Genomic DNA, 22,993 nt, shown 5'->3' on the forward strand with positions numbered 1-22,993 from the left:
GCCCAGCCACAGGCTGGATGGGAAACAAGGGATCACATGACATGACGGTGGGATTAGGCTGACATGGCAGCTCATCCATTCCCTGTGATTGAGTTGTAGATAAGCAGGTGGCTATTCATTAATTAACCCATAGGAAACAGAACCCGGTGGGATGTGGCGGGCTCCAGAGTCACCTGTAAAAGTTGTCCTCTTTGCTGAATCTTTGGGGATCTTTATTCTGTCAAGGACTCAGAAAGTTGATTATCGTCCAGGTGAGTTCTTGGGAAAATACGTGTGGAATACAGCAAACACAGGTGTGAGTGTGAACATCGGCTGGCCGGACTGATAGGGCTCAGTGCGTACTGGTAATTTGCCCAGATCTGGTCATTTGGCACGGCATGCTGACATGTTTATTCAAAGGGGAAATGATCTATTTATTAAAAATGGAAAGAAAAGTACAGATAAATATTTATAATAATATTATACTCAATTGCTGCTCTAGCAAGAATACTTTCTCAAACACTGGTTACAAACATAGTGTTTGAGAATGAATTCTTGCTTGAGCAGCAGTTCCAAGCAGCTTGTAAAAGAGCATGAATTCCATAGTTAAAACTGCACTTTTACAATAGTGCTTTAGGTTATGTTCACAAGTTGCATTTTTGTTGCTGTTTTTCTGCAGCCAATGTCTGACCTTTTGGCAGTAAAAAAAAAAAGTTGCAGTCGAAATGCAGGTTGTGTTGCCTTTATTTGTGACTTTTTGCTGTGCTTTAGTTGTGCTTTTTTGCTATTTTTTTTTTTCTTGCTACGTTTTTCAGAATCCCAAAGTTCGGGCTATGTATCCACCTTGCAAGCATAAAGAATACCGGTTGTTAGGCCATCAACGCAATGAATCAAATTATTTATTGCAAAAATGTTTTTCTTTATGTTTATTAGGTAAGGAATTGGCTACTTTTAAGACATATCATCAATTTAATTTATCACTAATTCAATTAAACTATACGTGGGGTTGGGAGAAACAAAATGATGGCAAATAAAAAAAAATGAGAATGATATTTTAATTTAAAAAAAATACTAACATCCGTGCTCATACGATGATATAAAGGCATTATGGTTAATACTTGAGAAAATCACAAAAATAAATATCCTGCCAATCAGTGGTGGGAGTGGGGTTACACAGAGCAGGAGGACTACATGGGTCAAAATGGGGTCATACACAGCATTCATAGCACTGCTAGATCTACAGCAGAGAACGCAGAGATTGTATCAAAATGACAGCAAAGAGACAAGCAAGGGACACATCGCTGAATTCAGGGTCTCTGCCCCTACACCATGCTGCTCTCAGAATACATATAAAAAACCTGCTGACAGATTCCCCTTTGAGCTATGAGCAATTGTTGTCTTTTTGTTGCACTTTTCCCACACAGATTTGTTGCAGAAAATGAGCAGCGTTTTACAGTAAAGCAAAATGAGATTTCTGAAAATGCTTATTTTTTTTCCTTGCGGTTGTGCAGCAGGTTCAGATCTGAAGCATGTCAATATTCAGAGTTTTCTCAGCACACTTGGGCATGTAAAATTCTGGGCACCCCTGGTCAAAATTACTGTTATGTTGAACAGTTGCGCAAGTTAAAGATGAAAGGGTTAAAGTTAAAGATGACACATTTCCATTGGAATATTGTACTATTGGCTGCAACACAACCCCAGATCATGATTGATCCACCCTCGTGCTTAATGGTTGGAAAGATGTTCTTTTCCTGAAATTCTGTGCCCTTTTTTCTCCACACATACCTCTGATTATTGTGGCCAAATAGTTCTATTTTAACCTAATCGTTCCACAGGACTTGTTTCCAAAACTCATCAGGCTTGTTTAGATGTTCTTTTGCATACTTCTGACGCTGAATTTTATGGTGAGGGCACAGGAGAGGTTTTCTTCTAATGACTCTTCCATGAAGGCCATATTTGTGCAGGTGTCTCCGAACAGTAGAACAATGTACCACAATTCCAGAGTCTGCTAAATCTTTCTAAAAGTCTTTTACATTCAACTTAGGGTCCTGATTTGCCTCTCTAGCAATCCTACGAGCAGCTCTCACTGAAATTTTGCTTGGTGTTTCAGACCTTATCTTGACCTCCACTCTTCCTATTAATTACCATTTCTTAATTACATTTTGAACTGAGGAAAGAACAACTTGAAAACATTTTTCTATCTTCTTATAGCCTTCTCCTGCTTTGTAGGCCTCCATCATTTTTTTCATTTTCAGAGTCCTAGGCAGCTGCTTAGAAGAACCTATGTCTGCTGCTTTTTTGGCACAAGGTTAGAGGAGGCCAGGAAATTTGCATCACCTAGTCTTTCATAACAATAATGAACAAGCTATAACCCTCGGCCCATCTTTCTTTTTGTAATTATTAAAATGTAAAATCCCAACGAGATCTTGGGACAAGATCTCATTGCCGAGATCTCAATCTGAGCATGCACTGCCTCCAGTGGTCATTTTCCCAGAGGCCACCGCATTGCTGTAATGGATGTGCGGGGCTTTCACAAAGTCCCTGGGAGCCCCCCACACCACAGAACACCACTGAACCTGCCTGGGATGGGATTTCCTGGAAGCCACCGCATCACAGGAATGGATCCAGGCTTTCACAAAATGCTAGCACAGCCCCCGCACCACAGAGCACCACCGAACCTGCCTCACCAGTCTGGGATGGGAGTCATATTACCGGAACACCGAACACTCCCTATGACCACGCTCCACCAGCGCTGCCGATCCCCTCCGGTAAGCTGAATTCGGACTCTAAGACCGACCCCCATTTGGCACATAAATTTTTTTCCCTATTTTCCTTCTGAAAATTTGGGGTGAGTCTTATAGTCCGGTGCGTCTTATAGTCTGAAAAATACGGGAATAAAGCTTTGCGTGTATAATGATTTTCTAATTTTCTAGGCTCCTTGTATAATATTCAGGGAAATATCTTATATTAAAATAACTTTGCCATATTATTTATTGCATCCAAAATCAGTAAATACCAATATGAAGCCTTGGTAATGTGTCTACAGTTTAGGGCTAACACTCCCTGTTTTATCTTTTACATTAATGGTCATGGATTTTGGTTTTAAGTTTAGAGAGGTAATAAAGTCGGTACATGGACCCCTCTGGCACCGGTTATGTCCTGCGGGGAGAGAAGATCCGCCGTACTGAAATACATCATGCATGAATGAAAGGGAAAGATGGGTGACCGTAAAGGTATTAAAATATAACTTTTATTAGTAACCACCTAAAAATAGTGCCCTTCGTTTGATAAGGTCCCCCTTAGAATTAAGAGAGACCCACAAAAAAAAAAGAATACCAATCACTCCTTCTCCTACATGTGCGGACTTATATGAGGCAGCACATTAATTGGAGGGCTCCAAATTATTAGTGGAGTTTTTTGACAATACGTCTTCCCAAAAAACCTTATAAATGCTGTAGCCAATCTGTCCATTAAGTTTTGAAAAAATTCACTTGTGGTCAGAACTGATTTTTTTTTAGAAATTGCCTAAAACTTTTCTAAAAAACATTGTCTAATTTTCTATATATTTCCTCTGAGAACACGGATCTCCAGTTGACCGTCTTGGAATACGACTCTTAAGTTTCTGTACAATTGAGAAGCAACATAATAATACAAATAATAATATTATTAACAATAAACTAAAAAAAAAAAAAATAGATACTCTTTCCATTATCAGTGCATCGTTTTATACAATTGAAGACATATAAAATTATTTCTCCCATCCCCCGGCCCCGGCGTTGGTTAATGATGGCTTGTTTTCTCTGTTCTTAGGTTCTTTGTCACAGTTCGATGTTTATAGTCCTCTCCGGAACCAAAGTCCACTGACTCGTGACGGTTGGAGAACTCTTGAGGTAATGGAAACTCTTCGGTGGAGGAATGGGATCGATGGCCAAAAACTTTATCTTGAAGTTCCGCGATGTCGTTCCGGATATCGGCCATCATTAGTAATAAGAAGTCAAAGGATCCTGGGGGGCCCTGAGGGTGCAAAGGATGAAACATAAAATATAACGTAGAAATAACGTGAAAGAAATATATAATCTAATAATCTAACAATATAATATATTTATAATAATAAAATATAATCAACATTAGCGTTCATCACTAATAGTGACCCTTAGCAAGGAGTTTATACAACAACGGAAGGAAAAAAAGAGTTTATATAAACCAAAATGGTTCAAAGATCCTGAAAGATACAACTCACCATCCGAAATCCACAGCAATTTAAATACATTTTATCACTTATCATTAATGTGTATATTTTGTCTGAATTCTCCTGAATCCGGCGCTGTTTTTCTTTTGTTTCTGCGCCTCTCTGATCCCGAGATATGACCCTCTCTTCCCTGTATATAAATCAAGTTGGGTTTTTCATTGCGAAACGCGCGTCGGTGTGGTGGGTCCCCAGGAGTACTTCATTGGTAATTATATTGTACTATTATTTCTTATATACACTTGTATTATTATTATTATATGTTTGCTATTTTTGTGTTTGATTATACATGCTCACACAGTTTTTGTATACATCGTTGTTACCTATTTATATGCCATATGTTGAGGTTACTACCTGGGTTACCCACCTTTTTCTTACCTGTGCCTGTGGGTATATACCCTAGTACTTACATTGTCCTTATAATGTTTAATAAAGATTATATGTATTTTATTGGCCCTATGTGAAGGTGTTTCTTTTTTGGTGTTTTTTTATTTTATCCAACTGGGTGTGGTCATCAAGAAGACACCCACTTGGCTAAGAAAACTATTTTTACATACAGGGAGGAGCGGGTCATATCTCAGGAACAGAGAAGCGCAGAAACAAAAGAAAAACATCGCCGGATTCAGGAGAACAACGGCTTTTATACCAGGATTAAAAAAAATCCATATTTATGGAAAGTGACAAATCCTAGAGGTATAATTTAAATAGATGTGGTTTTTTATGCAATATTAGGGATTCAGCCAGGAGGGTAAGATTTTACAATCAGTATCATGCTTGATATTGGAATTTGTGGGGATTTTTAATGGCAGCCGAAATTTTCATAATCAAATACATCCTGTCTGTGTCTGTCCTTATACAACTACATTGACGAGAAAATAAGATATGTGGAGATGGAAACAGGGATTGTTTGACATAAGACAAAGGTTCTACTATCATTCTAAGGGAATACAAACATTTATTTCATAACTTGAAAAATGTAATTCCAAACTCAGCCTGATGGGGCACTGTTTTTTTTTTTAACTAGAAGAACTGTTTAACACCAAGTCTTATACCAATGTCTATAGAGTAACAGATGTAGCAGAGCGAAGTTTGTATTTAGGTATTTAGAGAGATAAATACTTTGGGATTAGGATCCGAAACTTTCTACTAAACATAAAGCTTTTATTTTCCAATTGTTTGGATTTAGATTTAACAAACTCCGCGTTGCACTTACCGGAAGTCCTCTTGGTCCTGGAGCTCCTCGGTCACCCTGGGAAAGGAAAACATGGCGTGGTAAGGACCCAAGGACATACAACTATAAATATGATTCCCAGTGTCGCCCTCTATGGGCAGACTTTAGTCCAATCAGTTTCTGGGTGAAAGGCCGCGGACGAGCAGGAGAGGGGTTGTCATCCAGATAATCAATTATAAAAGGAATAAAAGAGTTCCGGAACAAAAGTTTTAAGGAACTGACATTCTGATGATTTTTTTTAATTAGATCTCTTCTTTCCTCGTTATTATTTGTATGGTACAAAGGTGAAAGAACACAATAAAATAATTGTCCGCTACTGACCTTCAGCCCATCCTTTCCTGATGCCCCCGGAGGACCCTGCAAAGAACCAGATTACTATAGAGTTAGAAAACTTTGTATTGTAGATATACAGCACACTAGTGATAGACAGAAACACACATGTGATATGGAATGACAGATAATAGAATGTTAGATGGAAAGATCAATCCATATGAGAGATAGATAGATCATAGATAGATAGATAGATAGATAATAGATAGATAGATAATAGATAGATAGATAGATAGATAGATAATAGATAGATAGATAATAGATAGATAGATCATAGATAGATAATAGATAGATAGATAATAGATAGATCATAGATAGATAATAGATAGATAGATAATAGATAGATAGATCATAGATAGATAGATAGATAATAGATAGATAATAGATAGATAATACATAGATAGATAGATAGATAGATAGATCATAGATAGATCATAGATAGATAGATAGATAATAGATAGATAGATAATAGATAGATAGATAATAGATAGATAGATAGATAATAGATAGATAGATAATAGATAGATGATAGATAGATAGATAGATAATAGATAGATTGATAGATAGATAGATAGATAGATAATAGATAGATAGATAATAGATAGATAGATAGATAATAGATAGATAGATAATAGATAGATAGATAATAGATAGATAGATAGATAGATAGATAATAGATAGATAGATAATAGATAGATAGATAATAGATAGATCATAGATAGATAATAGATAGATAGCTAATAGATAGATCATAGATAGATAATAGATAGATAGATAGATAGATAATAGATAGATAGATCATAGATAGATAGATAGATAATAGATAGATAATACATAGATAGATAGATAGATAGATAGATAGATCATAGATAGATCATAGATAGATAGATAGATAGATAATAGATAGATAGATAATAGATAGATAGATAGATAATAGATAGATAGATAGATAATAGATAGATAGATAATAGATAGATGATAGATAGATAGATAGATAATAGATAGATTGATAGATAGATAGATAGATAGATAGATAGATAATAGATAGATAGATAGATAATAGATAGATGATAGATAGATAGATAGATAATAGATAGATAGATAATAGATAGATAGATAGATAATAGATAGATAGATAATAGATAGATGATAGATAATAGATAGATAGATCATAAATAGATAGATATATTAATAAATAGATAATAGATACATAGATGATAGATAGATAGATAGATAACAGATAATAGAATGTTAGATAGAAAGATCAATCCATATGAGAGATAGATCATAGATAGATAGATAATAGATATATTACAGATAATAGATAGATAAATAGATATATAGATAATAAATAGATAATAGATAGACAACATATAGATAGATAATAGATAGACAATATGTAGATAATATATAGATAGATAATAGATAGATAGATAATAGATAGATAGATAATAGATAGATAATAGATGATTGATAAATAATAGATAGATAATAAATAACTAATAGATAGATAATAGATAAATAGATACATAATACATAAATGATAGAAAGATAATAGATAGATGATAGATAGATAATAATAGATAGATAATACATGATCTATACATGATAGATAGATAATAGATAGCTAGAACCAAGGAGAATATCTGCAAGGCGTTAGTATGTTCCCCCCGTGTTTTTCCGTGGGTTTCCTCCGGGTTCTCCGGTTTCCTCCCACACTCCATAGACATACTGATAGGGAATGTAGACTGTGAGCCCCAATGGGGACAGTGATGATAATGTGCGTAAAGCGCTGCGGAATTAATGGTGCTATATAAGTGAGTAAAATAAATATGAATGATAGATAAATAGAAGATAGATGGGCAGATAGAGAGAACATAGATAGAGAGGAGACACTTTGCTCAGCACTAACCACAGGTCCTCTCCTTCCTTGTTTAATAGGAGATATCTCTGGAGAAGGCCCCATTGGTCCCATGAATCCCCGTGGGCCGGGAGGACCTGGTGGTCCAGGCAGACCAGGGTGACCAGCGCTTCCTTTTGGGCCGGGTAATCCTTTAATAACAAAAAATAATCATCATTTTTTTAGCACAATGTTCTTGATTACAGTAAGCCAACTATAATGTGCCAGTGAGGCGCTTGCTTCTTAATAACCCTGGATCTTCTACATGAGCGCTAATGTCAGTAGCTAAGCCAGCCCCCTTCTAACTCAGCCAACCCTCTTGTGCCATCAAGGAAATGCTGTCGAGCACTGGGACCGAAGTGCAGCGACAGGGACCTGCGCACTTTAGCGACAATGGGGGGATTCTAATAAAAGTATACTGGCAAGGTGAATAATTTACTATGCAAAAGACTTCTCCATTGAAAATTGTTAAAGGGAATCTGTCAGCAATTTTTTGCTTTGAAATGTGAGAGCAGCATAATGTTCTGGAAGAGACACTGATTCCAATGATGTGTCACTTACTAGGCTGTGTTTTGAGGTTCAATACAATCAATGTTTTATCAGCAGAAGATTATCATTAAAGGTCAACTGGCCTCATGCCTCCTGGTCCAGCCACAGAGAAAGCTGTGATATGGAGTTATACAGGGCTCATCAGCTGAGCTCTGCCAGATCTGGAGCAGAGAAAACTGTGATTCTATCGTAACTTCTGCACCCAGTAAACAAAATGACACATCGCTGGAATCAGGGTCTCTGCCCCTACATCATGCTGCTCTTTGACGAGATAGAAAAAACCTGCTGACTGATTCCCTTTAAAACCTATTTGATAACTTATTGCCGTCCTACTGTACCTTACTGGAGATTAAAGCGCTTAGTTCTGCTGATCAGTGGGAATTCCAGCAGTCGGACCCCCACCGATTAATTTATTTTCACTGTACAACCCCTTTAAAGCTGTTCTATTTTTTTTCACAGAAAATGCAGAATTATTGTCATTTTTTAGAATTGATATTTTTATAGTTAGGATTTTTTTTAGACCTTTTTGTGTATTTTGCTAATGTAATGGGTCTGGGCCGGGCGCACTTTTGTGGTTGACTTGTTGTCATACTTTTTCGTCTCTTTATTTCGGACTTGCTGGTAAAGTTCTGCACATGGTCAGGATTTATAAATATAGGCACATAAAGCGGTTCATGGTCGTACCTGGGGGTCCTTGCGTTCCCGGTAACCCCGGTGGTCCCTGAACGTACATGGTGGAGGCCAGCACTTTGTCAGCGGTGATGTGCTTGCTGGATTCGGAAACACTGTTCGGTAATAACGCCAGCTGAAAGCCGAGAGACAAAGTATCATTCACTGAGGGTGCAAGAGAATCATGAAAAACGCTCGTTTCACAATTATCTCGCCGTTTAGACCGGCTGCCGATCACCAGATCAACTAGTAAAATTCCTGTTAATCTTTTATGCAGCATAAAAAAAAATCATCGTTCTCGGCAGCACATGCAAAAAGACTCCCGCTGCCGAGAACTATGGCTGCTTACATGCACTGAGCGATCTAGTATAGCGCATCGCATCCTTTGGTCTCCCTTTCTAAGAGTAAGTTCACACTAGGCGTTTTTTCAGCTTTTTCTTGCAGTGTTTTTTATGCGTTTTTTTATCCGGTTTTTTTTACGGTGGTTTTGGCATGCTGGATTTGTCTTTTGTGCATGCTGATAGTTTAGTGTTGGGGAAAAAAAAAGTCCCATTCCATAGAATCAGGTTTTGGCACAAAAAAAAACTGCAAAAACCTGATACTTGCGTTTTTTTCAGCGTTATTTCACCACCCATTACAAGTCAATGGGTGATAAACGCTGAAAGAAGTGACATTCTCTACGTCCAAGCACAAAATACTGATGACAAAAAAAATCAATGTGTGTGCGTGAGATTTCTGAAATCTCGTAGGCGGTGCTGTAAAACGCAGCAGAAAAATTAGCATTTTGTACATAATTTTCTCTAACATGAAAGTTTTGATTCCTTGTAAATTACTTTATTACAGATTTGTCTTCATTTTTGTAAAAAGAAAAAAAAATGGCAAGGCCAGTGTACGAGAGCATGCTCCTTTGGAGTACAGATGATGGCAGTGATGGGGCAGCCTCTGTCTCCTCCTCTGAATGCGCAGCTCCTCCCCATCACTGCCATCATCTGTACTCCTAATGTCTACGCTCGGATATCAATGCACCTGAAGGCAGCGAATAGAATGGGGAAAGGTAGGAATTAGGAAGACGCTTACATGGAATTCCTCTTTTTTACATAAATTAAGACAAATTCCCTAATTAAGTGATTTGAAAAGTTTCTTAACTTTCCATGCTGAAAATTATTAAGAAAAAATAAATCAAAGTCTTGTTATTCTTTAAGGACATATAATAAAGATACAAATCAGCCGTGTCATTCTCTGGGGAAAGTGTGAGACTTTATTACACCCTTGAGACTTTAAGGCCATGTTCACATGTTGCAGGTTTTTTTTTTCAGTGCAGATTTGACACAAAACCTAGATTTGGGGCAGATTTCACCCATACAGTATATACTATATTAAATCAACTTTTACACCTGATCACACTGCTGTCTTTACTTTAAAAATCCATGTCAAAAAGGCTGTAAAATCCTGATATTAAGATGAGCATCAAGTTTTATTGTGTCTTCTGAAATTATTGCGCAGAGGAACCACATATTATCTACACTTCTTTCTCTTTATGGTTCGTTCACCCTGGGATCTGCAGCAGCCGATATATCCAAGCTCCTTTCTTGTTGTGTGGTACACAATTGTGCCAGGTCAGCAATTTCCCTGCTATTAAACCCCCTCTTTTTATCAGATAAGACCCTATTCTGGACCCCAATTATCTCTAGTATTACACCCAGCCTGACTGACATCTGCAGCTTGTACTGAGCAGTGTGAGATCTCAGCAGCAGCAGGGAAGAGGAACACTGAGGAGCTGTTTCATCAGGCTAGATGGAGAGAGGTTCATCAACAGGGAGGAGGGATATTAAATAACTGTCAGTCAGTCTAGGTGGGAAGAGCTGGGAGGATTGACACCGAGAATTTGTACATCAGACTAGGTGAAGAGAGGTTCAGTAGCAGGGAGGAGGGACACTGAGGAGTTGTCTATCAGGCTAGATGGAAAGAGGTTCATCAACAGAAAGGAGGGACATGAAATAACTCTCAGTCAGTCTAGGTGGGAAGAGATTTAACAGCTGGGAGGAGGGACACGAGAACTTGTACATCAGACTAGGTGAAGAGAGGTTCCAAAGTAGGGAGGAGGGACACTGAGGAGATATCAGTCAATATAAGTGGGTGGAGATTCAGCAGTAGGAAAGAGGGAAATTGAGGACCTATCCATCAGGCTAGGTAGAAAGAGGTTAAGCGGCAGGGATGAGGGACACTGAGGATCTGTCCATCAGAGTAGGTGGAGAGAGGTTCAGTGGTGGGAGAGGAGCTGTCAGATGACTGGAAATTCACCAGCAGGGGGGAGGGACATTGAGGACCTGTTGATCAACCTATGTGGGGAGAGGTTCAGTAGCAGGAGGGAGGAGAGACATTAAGGACCTGTTCATCAGACTATGTGGGGAGAGGTTCAGCAGCAGGAGGGAGGAGGGACATTGAGGACCTGTTCATCAGACTATGTGGGGAGAGGTTTAGTAGCAGGAGGGAGGAGGGACATTGAGGACCTGTTCATCAGACTATGTGGGGAGAGGTTCAGTAGCAGGAGGGAGGAGGGACATTGAGGACCTGTTCATCAGACTGTGTGGGGAGAGGTTCAGTAGCAGGAGGGGGGAGGGACATTGAGGACCTGTTCATCAGACTATGTGGCAAGGGGTTCAGTAGCAGAAGGGAGGAGGGACATTGAGGACCTGTTCATCAGACTATGTGGGGAGAAGTTCAGTAGCAGGAGGGACGAGGGACATTGAGGACTTGTTCATCAACCTATGTGGGGAGAAGTTCAGTAGCAGGAGGGAGGAGAGACATTGAGGACCTGTTCATCAGACTATGTGGGGAGAGGTTCAGCAGCAGGAGGGAGGAGGGACATTGAGGACCTGTTCATCAGACTATGTGGGGAGAGGTTCAGTAGCAGGAGGGAGGAGGAACATTGAGGACCTGTTCATCAGACTATGTGGCAAGGGGTTCAGTAGCAGAAGGGAGGAGGGACATTGAGGACTTGTTCATCAGACTTTGTGGGGAGAGGTTCAGTAGCAGGAGGGAGGAGGGACATTGAGGACCTGTTCATCAGACTATGTGGCAAGGGGTTCAGTAGCAGAAGGGAGGAGGGACATTGAGGACCTGTTCATCAACCTATGTGGGGAGAAGTTCAGTAGCAGGAGGGAGGAGGGACATTGAGGACCTGTTCATCAGACTATGTGGGGAGAGGTTCAGCAGCAGGAGGGAGGAGGGACATTGAGGACCTGTTCATCAGACTATGTGGGGAGAGGTTCAGTAGCAGGAGGGAGGAGGAACATTGAGGACCTGTTCATCAGACTATGTGGCAAGGGGTTCAGTAGCAGAAGGGAGGAGGGACATTGAGGACCTGTTCATCAACCTATGTGGGGAGAGGTTCAGTAGCAGGAGGGAGGAGGGACATTGAGGACCTGTTCATCAGACTATGTGGCGAGAGGTTCAGTAGCAGGAGGGAGGAGGGACATTGAGGAACTGTTCATCAGACTATGTGGCGAGAGGTTCAGTAGCAGAAGTGAGGAGGGACATTGAGGACTTGTTCATCAGACTTTGTGGCCAGAGGTTCAGTAGCAGGAGGGAGGAGGGACATTGAGGACCTGTTCATCAGACTATGTGGCGAGAGGTTCAGTAGCAGAAGGGAGGAGGGACATTGAGGACTTGTTCATCAGACTATTTGGCGAGAGGTTCAGTAGCAGGAGGGAGGAGGGACATTGAGGACCTGTTCATCAGACTATGTGGCGAGAGGTTCAGTAGCAGGAGGGAGGAGGGACATTGAGGAGCCGTCAGTCAATCAAAGTAAGGGAAAATTCAGCAGATGGGAGGAGAGACATTGAAGACTTGTCCTTCAGTCTTGCTGGAGAAAGGCTCAACAACAAGGGAGAGGAGGGACACTGAGGAGAAGCTAATCAAGCTAAGTGGATGGAGATTGAGTCAAACTTATATGAAGGATTATACAGCCATTTTTACATCTTTATTCTTAAAATATCGACTTTGCAATCTGTGCTATTTCCATTATGAAATCTTGCGCAACCGCTTTAAATCTTATGCTTTGAAAATTTCCCATGGAGTTTTCCATTCGTGTGACATTTGTGCAACAGATTGGGCTTCCCGTGGATCTGAAAATCCTCAGCGTGCCCTGAATTCCATGTGGATTTCTTTTTCAAAACCGCCCCGTCCACATGTATTGTATAGTGAAATGTGACAGGTTTACACTTGATGCCAGGCAGTGAGTGAGGGAGCATAGCTCTGCCATAAAAGTGGCCACAAAAATGTAGCACTTAAGAGTTTTTGATTATGTTCATATATTGTGTTCAGTTTTTATTAAAGTTCACATTCCAGCACCATAATATTACCTGTGCCATATGTGATACGATAAAGAAGAAAAGCCACTGTGGTTTCTCAGAATTTGGTATTTTTACTTACATTTAATCAACCCTTTGATTTAAAGAGAACACGCAGACAATATAATTACTGGGTATAAACTTAACAAACACAAAAATGCCCTAAGGTTGTTGCTGTAAAAACTACCATGAGCTATCGCAACCCCCAAGAAAGAGAAAAGTATTATATAATCAGGCAAAGACCAGCAATTTTTTTTAAAAAAGATTCTCTTGTTTTGATGTTTACTATAAAACTGATCTTATGTACAATACTATAACTACTATAATACTGCCCCTATGTACAAGAATATAACTACTATAATACTGTCCCTATGTACAAGAATATAACTACTATAATACTGCTCATATGTACAAGAATATAACTACTATAATACTGCCCCTATGTACAAGAATATAACTACTATAATACTGCCCCTATGTACAAGAATATAACTACTATAATACTGCTCCTATGTACAAGAATATAACTACTATAATACTGCTCGTATGTACAAGAATATAACTACTATAATACTGCCACCATGTACAAGAATATAACTACTATATTACTGCCCCCTATGTACAAGCATATAACTACTATAATACTGCCCTTATGTATAAGAATATAACTACTATAATACTGCTCCTATGTACAAGAATATAACTACTATAATACTGCCACCATGTACAAGAATATAACTACTATATTACTGCCCCCTATGTACAAGAATATAACTACTATAATACTGCCCTTATGTATAAGAATATAACTACTATAATACTGCTCCTATGTACAAGAATATAACTACTATAATACTGCCACCATGTACAAGAATATAACTACTATATTACTGCCCCCTATGTACAAGAATATAACTACTATAATACTGCCCCTATGTACAAGAATATAACTACTATAATACTGCCCCTATGTACAAGAATATAACTACTGTAATACTGCCCCTATGTACAAGAATATAACTACTATAATACTGCCACTATGTACAGGAATATAACTACTATAATACTGCCCCTATGTACAAGAATATAACTACTATAATACTGCCCCTATGTACAATAATATAACTACTATAATACTGCTCCTATGTACAAGAATATAACTACTATAATACTGCCCCTATGTACAAGAATATAACTACTATAATACTGCCACTATGTACAGGAATATAACTACTATAATACTGCCCCTATATACAAGAATATAACTACTATAATACTGCCCCTATATACAAGAATATAACTACTATAATACTGCTCCTATGTACAAAAATATAACTACTATAATACTGCCACTATGTACAGGAATATAACTACTATAATACTGCCCCTATATACAAGAATATAACTACTATAATACTGCCCCTATATACAAGAATATAACTACTATAATACTGCTTTTATGTACAAGAATATAACTACTATAATACTGCCACTATGTACAGGAATATAACTACTATAATACTGCCCCTATGTACAAGAATATAACTACTATAATACTGCCCCTATGTACAAGAATATAACTACTATAATACTGCCCCTATGTACAAGAATATAACTACTATAATACTGCTCCTATGTACAAGAATATAACTACTATAATACTGCCCCTATGTACAAGAATATAACTACTATAATACTGCCCCTATGTACAAGAATATAACTGCTATAATACTGCCCCATATACAAGAATATAAATACTATAATATTGCCCCCTATGTACAAGAATATAACTGCTATAATACTGCCCCTATGTACAAGAATATAACTACTATAATACTGCTCCTATGTACAGGAATATAACTACTATAATACTGCCCCTATGTACAAGAATATAACTACTATAATACAATATAGTGCGTGTTTCATGTCTGTACACACTTGTCTCGGCTGGGGGGACGGTGTATGGAACTGATCATGTACCTTCTGCTTTAGCTGTAAGACGGTCTGTTTTATTTGGTGAAATTCTTTACAAGTATCTGAGCAAATTCCTGGTTTCAGCACGTTGTTTGATTGCTCAAATTCTCCTGTAAATAGAGAAATGTTTGTTAGACTGGAATAAGCGCATTACCTCCTCTCTATGTGCGAGCGGCCGGCGCTGACAGGTCTCTTGTATCTTCACATTTGATTTTTAGATTGTATGTTGCATTATAAAGGACTTGGTGACATCATATGGGGAAATGTCCTCTCTGTTTTCAGAGGGATTAGTTTTCTCTAGTAAAGGACATGATACTGGAACTGCACAACAAAAATTAAAAGTTTGTATCAGACTTGTTAATATCTCTTTTAGACCTTTTTTTTAAATTTAATTCTTTAGCTTTTGCCTCCTTATCTCCATGTATTTTTCATTTTTCCATCAGCATAGCCATATGAGGCTTTATTTTTGTACGACAAGTAGTACATTTGTAGGACATCATTCTTTTTTCCTTATATTGTAATGAAAACAGGAAAATATAGTCAAGTGCAATGGAACGGAAGAAAAATTTTAATTTCACTTTTCATTCTTTAGGATTTGGTTTTTGCATCATTCACTTTTCGGTTAAAATTACATACTAATTTATATATATATATATATATATATATATATATATATATATATATATATATAGTTTTCGTTATACCAATTTTATAGTTTTTTTTTTATTGTTTCCTGCTTTGAAAAATAAATAAATAAAAATCTTTTAAAAACATTTTGAAAAGTTGAACTGTAGTTTTTATTTATGCAATTTTAGGATCTACACCACTTTCTGATCGGTAATTATTCAGTTTTTTGCTCATGCCAAGTAAGAAAAACATTATTTTAATATTTCAATTTTTTTTTTTGGCATCCATCCCATGAGACAAATTTTTGAAATATGCGTTTGCACAATTTTGCATGCAGCCATACTAAATATGTTCAATTTTTGGGGGGGACTTTTCCATTTTTGTTTATGGAAATGGGAGCTGATTGAAACTTTAATATTTTTCTTATGTAATTTTTTATATTTAAAAAACATTTATATATATATATATATATATATATATATATATATTACATTTTAATTACCGTACCTACTCCAATCTTTTAGATTTGTACATTTAAATTTATTGAATTGGAAGGTGATTGAAACGTTTTTATTTTATTTTTTGGAGGTTTTTTTTTTATACATTTATCTTTTTTTTTTTTTTACATTTTAATTATTTTCTTTAATAAACTTGGACCTGTGATTTCTTGACCTCCTCTTCAATACACTGTAATATTATTACTATGGTATACTATTTTATAAAATGAATGATATCCGGTAGTAATATGGCATACACGAGCACCTTCAGAAGACCAACGTTTTTTACACTAGCATCCATTTTTTTTTGTAGGGAATGAGGGAGAACACTATTTTGGGGACAAAAAAAACCATAAAAAAAAATTGTTTGTATGTCCACATTCTGAGATCTGTAACTTAACTCATGTGGAACGGAAAAAGTTTTTTTTTTTTTTTTATTTCTCAATTTTTATTATTTTTTGAAAATTTGGCACTCTGCAAGTCGCATGGCATGAACATCAATGGGGTAGTAGACAAAAGTTCATCTTTCTGTTCACACATTTAGATGTAGAGCTCTGTACTTACCATGACACTGAACAGATTAAAACATTTTAAAAACTGACCTTCATATGCAAACATAGACTAAGTGTGAACAGGTGTTGAAACTAGAGTCACCAACTCGTATACAGTCAAACAAAAAAGGCAGCACTCTGCAGCACCATAGCATGCAAATTGGAAATATGAAAATTGAACTGCATTACTGCATTAGAAATATGAAAAATTGAGAAAGCTTAGGGCATAAATTGGCCAATTCATGTGTACCTGGAAGCCACGATAAGGCGTTTCTCGTTTACAGGACTAGCAATGCCTTTCCTCTCTTAGAATAAAGTCTTCATCTGTATGGGAACATGAATCCTCATGTTAGACTAAAATCTACATCTCTGTGGAGGGGCAGTGGTGCTGCAGGAATTAAAAACACCTGTGGCTAAATTTTTCATATGTCTAATGCAGTGATGCAATTAAATTTTCATAATTGCATGCTAAGGCGCCACAGAGTGCTGCCTTTTTTGATTGACTGAACAGATTAAACTGCATTAAAATTATCTAAGGTACAAATAAAAACACTTCTACCAAGTATATTACAGATTACAGATTGATACAGAACAGAGAAGAGCAGGGAGCGGAAAGGCCTGTGTGTAAAAGACAGAGTCATCCGGTATATAGAAGAATGGGAGACAGAGTGGTCTGTGTATATACAGGAGCTGGGGACGGAGAGGCCTGTGTATATACAGGAGCTGGGGATGGAGAGGCCTGTGTATATACAGGAGCTGGGGATGGAGAGGCCTGTGTATATACAGGAGCTGGGGATGGAGAGACCTGTGTATATACAGGAGCTGGGGTATGGAGAGACCTGTGTATATACAGGAGCTGGGGACGGAGAGACCTGTGTATATACAGGAGCTGGGGATGGAGAGGCCTGTGTATATACAGGAGCTGGGGATGGAGAGGCCTGTGTATATACAGGAGCTGGGGACGGAGAGGTCTGTGTATATACAGGAGCTGGGGTACGGAGAGGTCTGTGTATATACAGGAGCTGGGGATGGAGAGGCCTGTGTATATACAGGAGCTGGGGTATGGAGAGACCTGTGTATATACAGGAGCTGGGGACGGAGAGACCTGTGTATATACAGGAGCTGGGGATGGAGAGGCCTGTGTATATACAGGAGCTGGGGACGGAGAGGTCTGTGTATATACAGGAGCTGGGGATGGAGAGGCCTGTGTATATACAGGAGCTGGGGATGGAGAGACCTGTGTATATACAGGAGCTGGGGTATGGAGAGACCTGTGTATATACAGGAGCTGGGGTATGGAGAGACCTGTGTATATACAGGAGCTGGGGACGGAGAGACCTGTGTATATACAGGAGCAGGTGATGGAGAGGCCTGTGTATATACAGGAGCAGGTGATGGAGAGACCTGTGTATATACAGGAGCTGGGGATGGAGAGGTCTGTGTATATACAGGAGCTGGTGATGGAGAGACCTGTGTATATACAGGAGCTGGGGACGGAGAGGTCTGTGTATATACAGGAGCTGGGGACGGAGAGACCTGTGTATATACAGGAGCTGGGGATGGAGAGGCCTGTGTATATACAGGAGCTGGGGACGGAGAGGTCTGTGTATATACAGGAGCGGGGGACAGAGAGGTCTGTGTATATACAGGAGCGGGTAATGGAGAGGCCTGTGTATATACAGGAGCAGGTGACGGAGAGGCCTGTGTATATACAGGAGCAGGTGATGGAGAGGTCTGTGTATATACAGGAGCTGGGGATGGAGAGGCCTGTGTATATACAGGAGCTGGGGTATGGAGAGACCTGTGTATATACAGGAGCTGGGGACGGAGAGACCTGTGTATATACAGGAGCTGGGGACGGAGAGACCTGTGTATATACAGGAGCTGGGGACGGAGAGACCTGTGTATATACAGGAGCTGGGGATGGAGAGACCTGTGTATATACAGGAGCTGGGGACGGAGAGACCTGTGTATATACAGGAGCTGGGGACGGAGAGACCTGTGTATATACAGGAGCAGGTGATGGAGAGGTCTGTGTATATACAGGAGCGGGGGACAGAGACGTCTGTGTATATAAAGGAGCAGGTGATGGAGAGGTCTGTGTATATACAGGAGCAGGTGATGGAGAGGTCTGTGTATATACAGGAGCAGGTGATGGAGAGGCCTGTGTATATACAGGAGCAGGTGATGGAGATGTCTGTGTATATACAGGAGCAGGTGATGGAGAGGTCTGTGTATATACAGGAGCGGGGGACAGAGAGGTCTGTGTATATACAGGAGCGGGTAATGGAGAGGCCTGTGTATATACAGGAGCAGGTGATGGAGATGTCTGTGTATATACAGGAGCGGGTAATGGAGAGGCCTGTGTATATACAGGAGCAGGTGATGGAGAGGCCTGTGTATATACAGGAGCGGGGGATGGAGATGTCTGTGTATATACAGGAGCGGGGGACAGAGACGTCTGTGTATATAAAGGAGCAGGTGATGGAGAGGTCTGTGTATATACAGGAGCTGGGGACAGAGAGGTCTGTGTATACACAGGAGCGGGGGACAGAGAGGTCTGTGTATATACAGGAGCGGGGGATGGAGATGTCTGTGTATATAGAGGAGCGGGGATGGAGATGTCTGTGTATATAGAGGAGTGGGGGACGGAGAGGACTGATATATGTAGGAGCGGGGGATGGAGAGGTCTGATATATGTAGGAGCGGGGGATGGAGAGGTCTGATATATAGAGGAGTGGGGGATGAAGAGGTCTGATATATGGAGGAGCGGGGGATGGAGAGGTCTGATATATGGAGGAGCGGGGGATGGAGAGGTCTGATATATGGAGGAGCGGGTAATGGAGAGGCCTGTGTATATACAGGAGCGGGGGATGGAGAGGTCTGATATATGGAGGAGCGGGGAACGGAGAGGTCTGATATATGGAGGAGCGGGGAACGGAGAGGTCTGATATATGGAGGAGCGGGGGACGGAGAGGTCTGATATATGGAGGAGGGGGGAACGGAGAGGTCTGATATATGGAGGAGGGGGGAACGGAGAGGTCTGATATATGGAGGAGGGGGGAACGGAGAGGTCTGATATATAGAGGAGCGGGGAATGGAGAGGTCTGATATATGGAGGAGCGGGGAATGGAGAGGTCTGATATATGGAGGAGCGGGGAATGGAGAGGTCTGATATATGGAGGAGCGGGGAACGGAGAGGTCTGATATATGGAGGAGCGGGGAACGGAGAGGTCTGATATATAGAGGAGCGGGGAACGGAGAGGTCTGATATATAGAGGAGCGGGGAATGGAGAGGTCTGATATATGGAGGAGCGGGGAATGGAGAGGTCTGATATATGGAGGAGCGGGGAACGGAGAGGTCTGATATATGGAGGAGGGGGGAACGGAGAGGTCTGATATATGGAGGAGCGGGGAATGGAGAGGTCTGATATATGGAGGAGCGGGGAACGGAGAGGTCTGATATATGGAGGAGCGGGGAACGGAGAGGTCTGATATATGGAGGAGCGGGGAACGGAGAGGTCTGATATATGGAGGAGTGGGGGATGGAGAGGTCTGATATATGGAGGAGTGGGGGATGGAGAGGTCTGATATATGGAGGAGTGGGGGATGGAGAGGTCTGATATATGGAAGAGAGGGGGACGGAGAGGTCTGATATATGGAGGAGCGGGGAACGGAGAGGTCTGTTATATGGAGGAGCGGGGAACGGAGAGGTCTGATATATGGAGGAGTGGGGAACGGAGAGGTCTGATATATGGAGGAGTGGGGGATGGAGAGGTCTGATATATGGAGGAGCGGGGGATGGCGAGGTCTGATTCATAGAGGAGCGGGGGACAGAGAGGTCTGATATATAGGGGAGCGGAGGATGGAGAGGTCTGATATATGGAGGAGCGGGGAACGGAGAGGTCTGATATATGGAGGAGCGGGGGATGGAGAGGTCTGATTCATAGAGGTGCGGGGGACAGAGAGGTCTGATATATAGGGGAGCGGAGGATGGAGAGGTGTGGTATATAGGGGAGCGAGGGATGGAGGTGTGGTATATAGGGGAACGGGGGATGCAGAGGTTTGGTATATGGAGGAGCGGGGGATGGAGAGGTTTGGTATATAGGGGAGCGGGGGATGGAGCGGTCTGATATATGGAGGAGCGGGGGATGGAGAGGTGTGGTATATAGTGGATTGGGAGATGGAGGTGTGGTATATAGGGGAATGGGGGATGCAGAGGTTTGGTCTATAGGCGAGCGGGCGATGGAGGTGTGGTATATAGGGGAGTGGGGGATGGAGAGATCTGGTATATAGAGGAGCGGGGGATGGAGAGATCTGGTATATAGGGGAGCGGGGGATGGAGAGGTGTGATACATAGCAGAGTTAGGAATATCTGTGACATCACTATTATTTCTTAATATTAAAGGGAACCTGTCACCCCGTTTTTCAATATGAGCTAAAAATAGCATTAAATAGGGCCTGAGCTGTGCTTTACAATAGTGCTTTTATTGTCCCCAGAATCCCCACCTTTGCTGCCAAAATACCTTAGTAAAGTCGCCGTTTTCGGCTGTCAATCACGCTGGTCTGGTCAAATGGGCATTGTGAAATCACTGTTTCTCCCCCGCGCTCCTCGGTGTGTCTGACGTAACTCTATCTGTGAATCACACAGATCGCGGTCTTTTTTTGCAGTTGCGCAGTGCATTCGGCTCTTGCGCCTGCGCATTATGCTTTGCCCAACTGTGGTCATAGCATACAGCACATCACCGCGCACAGACCAGCGTGATTGACAGGCGAAAACGGTGACTTTACTAAGGTATTTTGGCAGCAAAGGTGGGGAAACGGGACAATAAAGGCACTATTGTAAAGCACAGCTCAGGCCCTATTTAACGCTATTTTTAGCTCATATTGAAAAAACAGGGTGACAGGTTCCCTTTAAATGTTTCTATATTTTAATGGTTGTTACACTTGAGTTCTCTGTATTTTCAGGATCCCTGACCCAGTACCAGAGGACATAACAACCAAAGCCTTGTAATTAACATGCATTGATTCTATTTTGCATTGTACTTTAACCCCTTAACGACCGCCAATACGCCTTTTAACGGCGGCAGTTAAGGGTACTTAAACCACAAAAAAAATTAAAAAAGTGAAAAAGTGAATAGCGCCCCCCAGAGTCGGTTTTTCTCTGGGGTCTGGGTTGCCGGGGGTAGCCGATTCCCCAGAGAACATGATTCGGGTTTTTTTTACCAACCCCCGAGTTGCGATCGCCGGTAATTAACCGTTTACCGGCGATCGCAAAAAAAAAAAAAAACGCTTTTTCCCTTTTCCCTGATAGCCCCCCGATACTCACCTGTCTCCCCCGATGCTTCTCGTGGCTCCCGATGGGCGTTGCCATCTTTGGGGTCTCGGCTGCCGGGGGTAGCCGAGACCCCAAAGAACGTGATCGGGGTCGGTTCTTACCGACCCCTGTTTTGCGATCGCCGGTAATTAACTGTTTACCGGCGGTCGCAAAAAAAAAAAACGATCGGTCATTCTCTGTCCTCTGATGTGATCGCACATCAGAGGACAGAGAAGTAGGATGGGACCCTATCATACTTACCGGTGTCCCTGGGTCCTCCTGCGTCCCCTCCTGCTCGCCGGCTTCTTCATATGGAAAGAAAATGATGGGCGCATGCGCAGTACGCCCGCCATCTGCCGGCCGGCAGGAGAGATGAGTTGGGGCTAAAATTAGGGTTAGGGTTGGGGCTAAATTTAGGGTTAGGGTTAGGGCTACGGTTAGGCAATGCGTCGGCCCGACGTACCGACGCACGTTGTGAAAATTGTGCACAACGTGGGCAGCGGATGCAGTTTTTCAACTCATCCACTGCCCAGTCTACGTCCTGGGGAGGAGGGGGCAGAGTTACGGCCACGCATGAGCGGAAATGGCGGACGCGACGTACAAAAAAAAGGTTACATTGAACGTTTTTTTGTGACGACGGTCCGCCAAAACACAACGGATCCAGTGCACGATGGACGCGATGTGTGGCCATCCGTCGGCAATACAAGTCTATGGGCAAAAAAGGCATCCTGCGGGCACATTTGCAAGATCCATTTTTTGTCCAAAACGACG

General features: G+C 40.9%; 1 protein-coding gene across 1 annotated transcript in view; it reads right to left on the reverse strand.

The window, feature by feature from the left end:
• Window positions 1–862: 862 nt before the first annotated feature.
• CCBE1 (collagen and calcium binding EGF domains 1) overlaps window positions 863–22,993 on the reverse strand; it is a 410,001-nt gene continuing 387,870 nt past the window's right edge. Inside the window, exons 6-11 of the mRNA XM_069746218.1 lie at window positions 15,237–15,340; window positions 8,920–9,040; window positions 7,699–7,838; window positions 5,778–5,813; window positions 5,439–5,474; window positions 863–3,993 (exon numbers count right to left, since the gene is read on the reverse strand). Of these exons, the coding sequence (XP_069602319.1) occupies window positions 3,760–3,993; window positions 5,439–5,474; window positions 5,778–5,813; window positions 7,699–7,838; window positions 8,920–9,040; window positions 15,237–15,340 (671 nt within the window). The 3' untranslated portion in view covers window positions 863–3,759. The remainder of the gene's footprint in view (window positions 3,994–5,438; window positions 5,475–5,777; window positions 5,814–7,698; window positions 7,839–8,919; window positions 9,041–15,236; window positions 15,341–22,993) is intronic.

This window comes from Ranitomeya imitator, chromosome 1, assembly GCF_032444005.1.
Source record: "Ranitomeya imitator isolate aRanImi1 chromosome 1, aRanImi1.pri, whole genome shotgun sequence".
In the NCBI taxonomy this organism is placed as follows: Eukaryota; Metazoa; Chordata; class Amphibia; order Anura; family Dendrobatidae; genus Ranitomeya; species Ranitomeya imitator.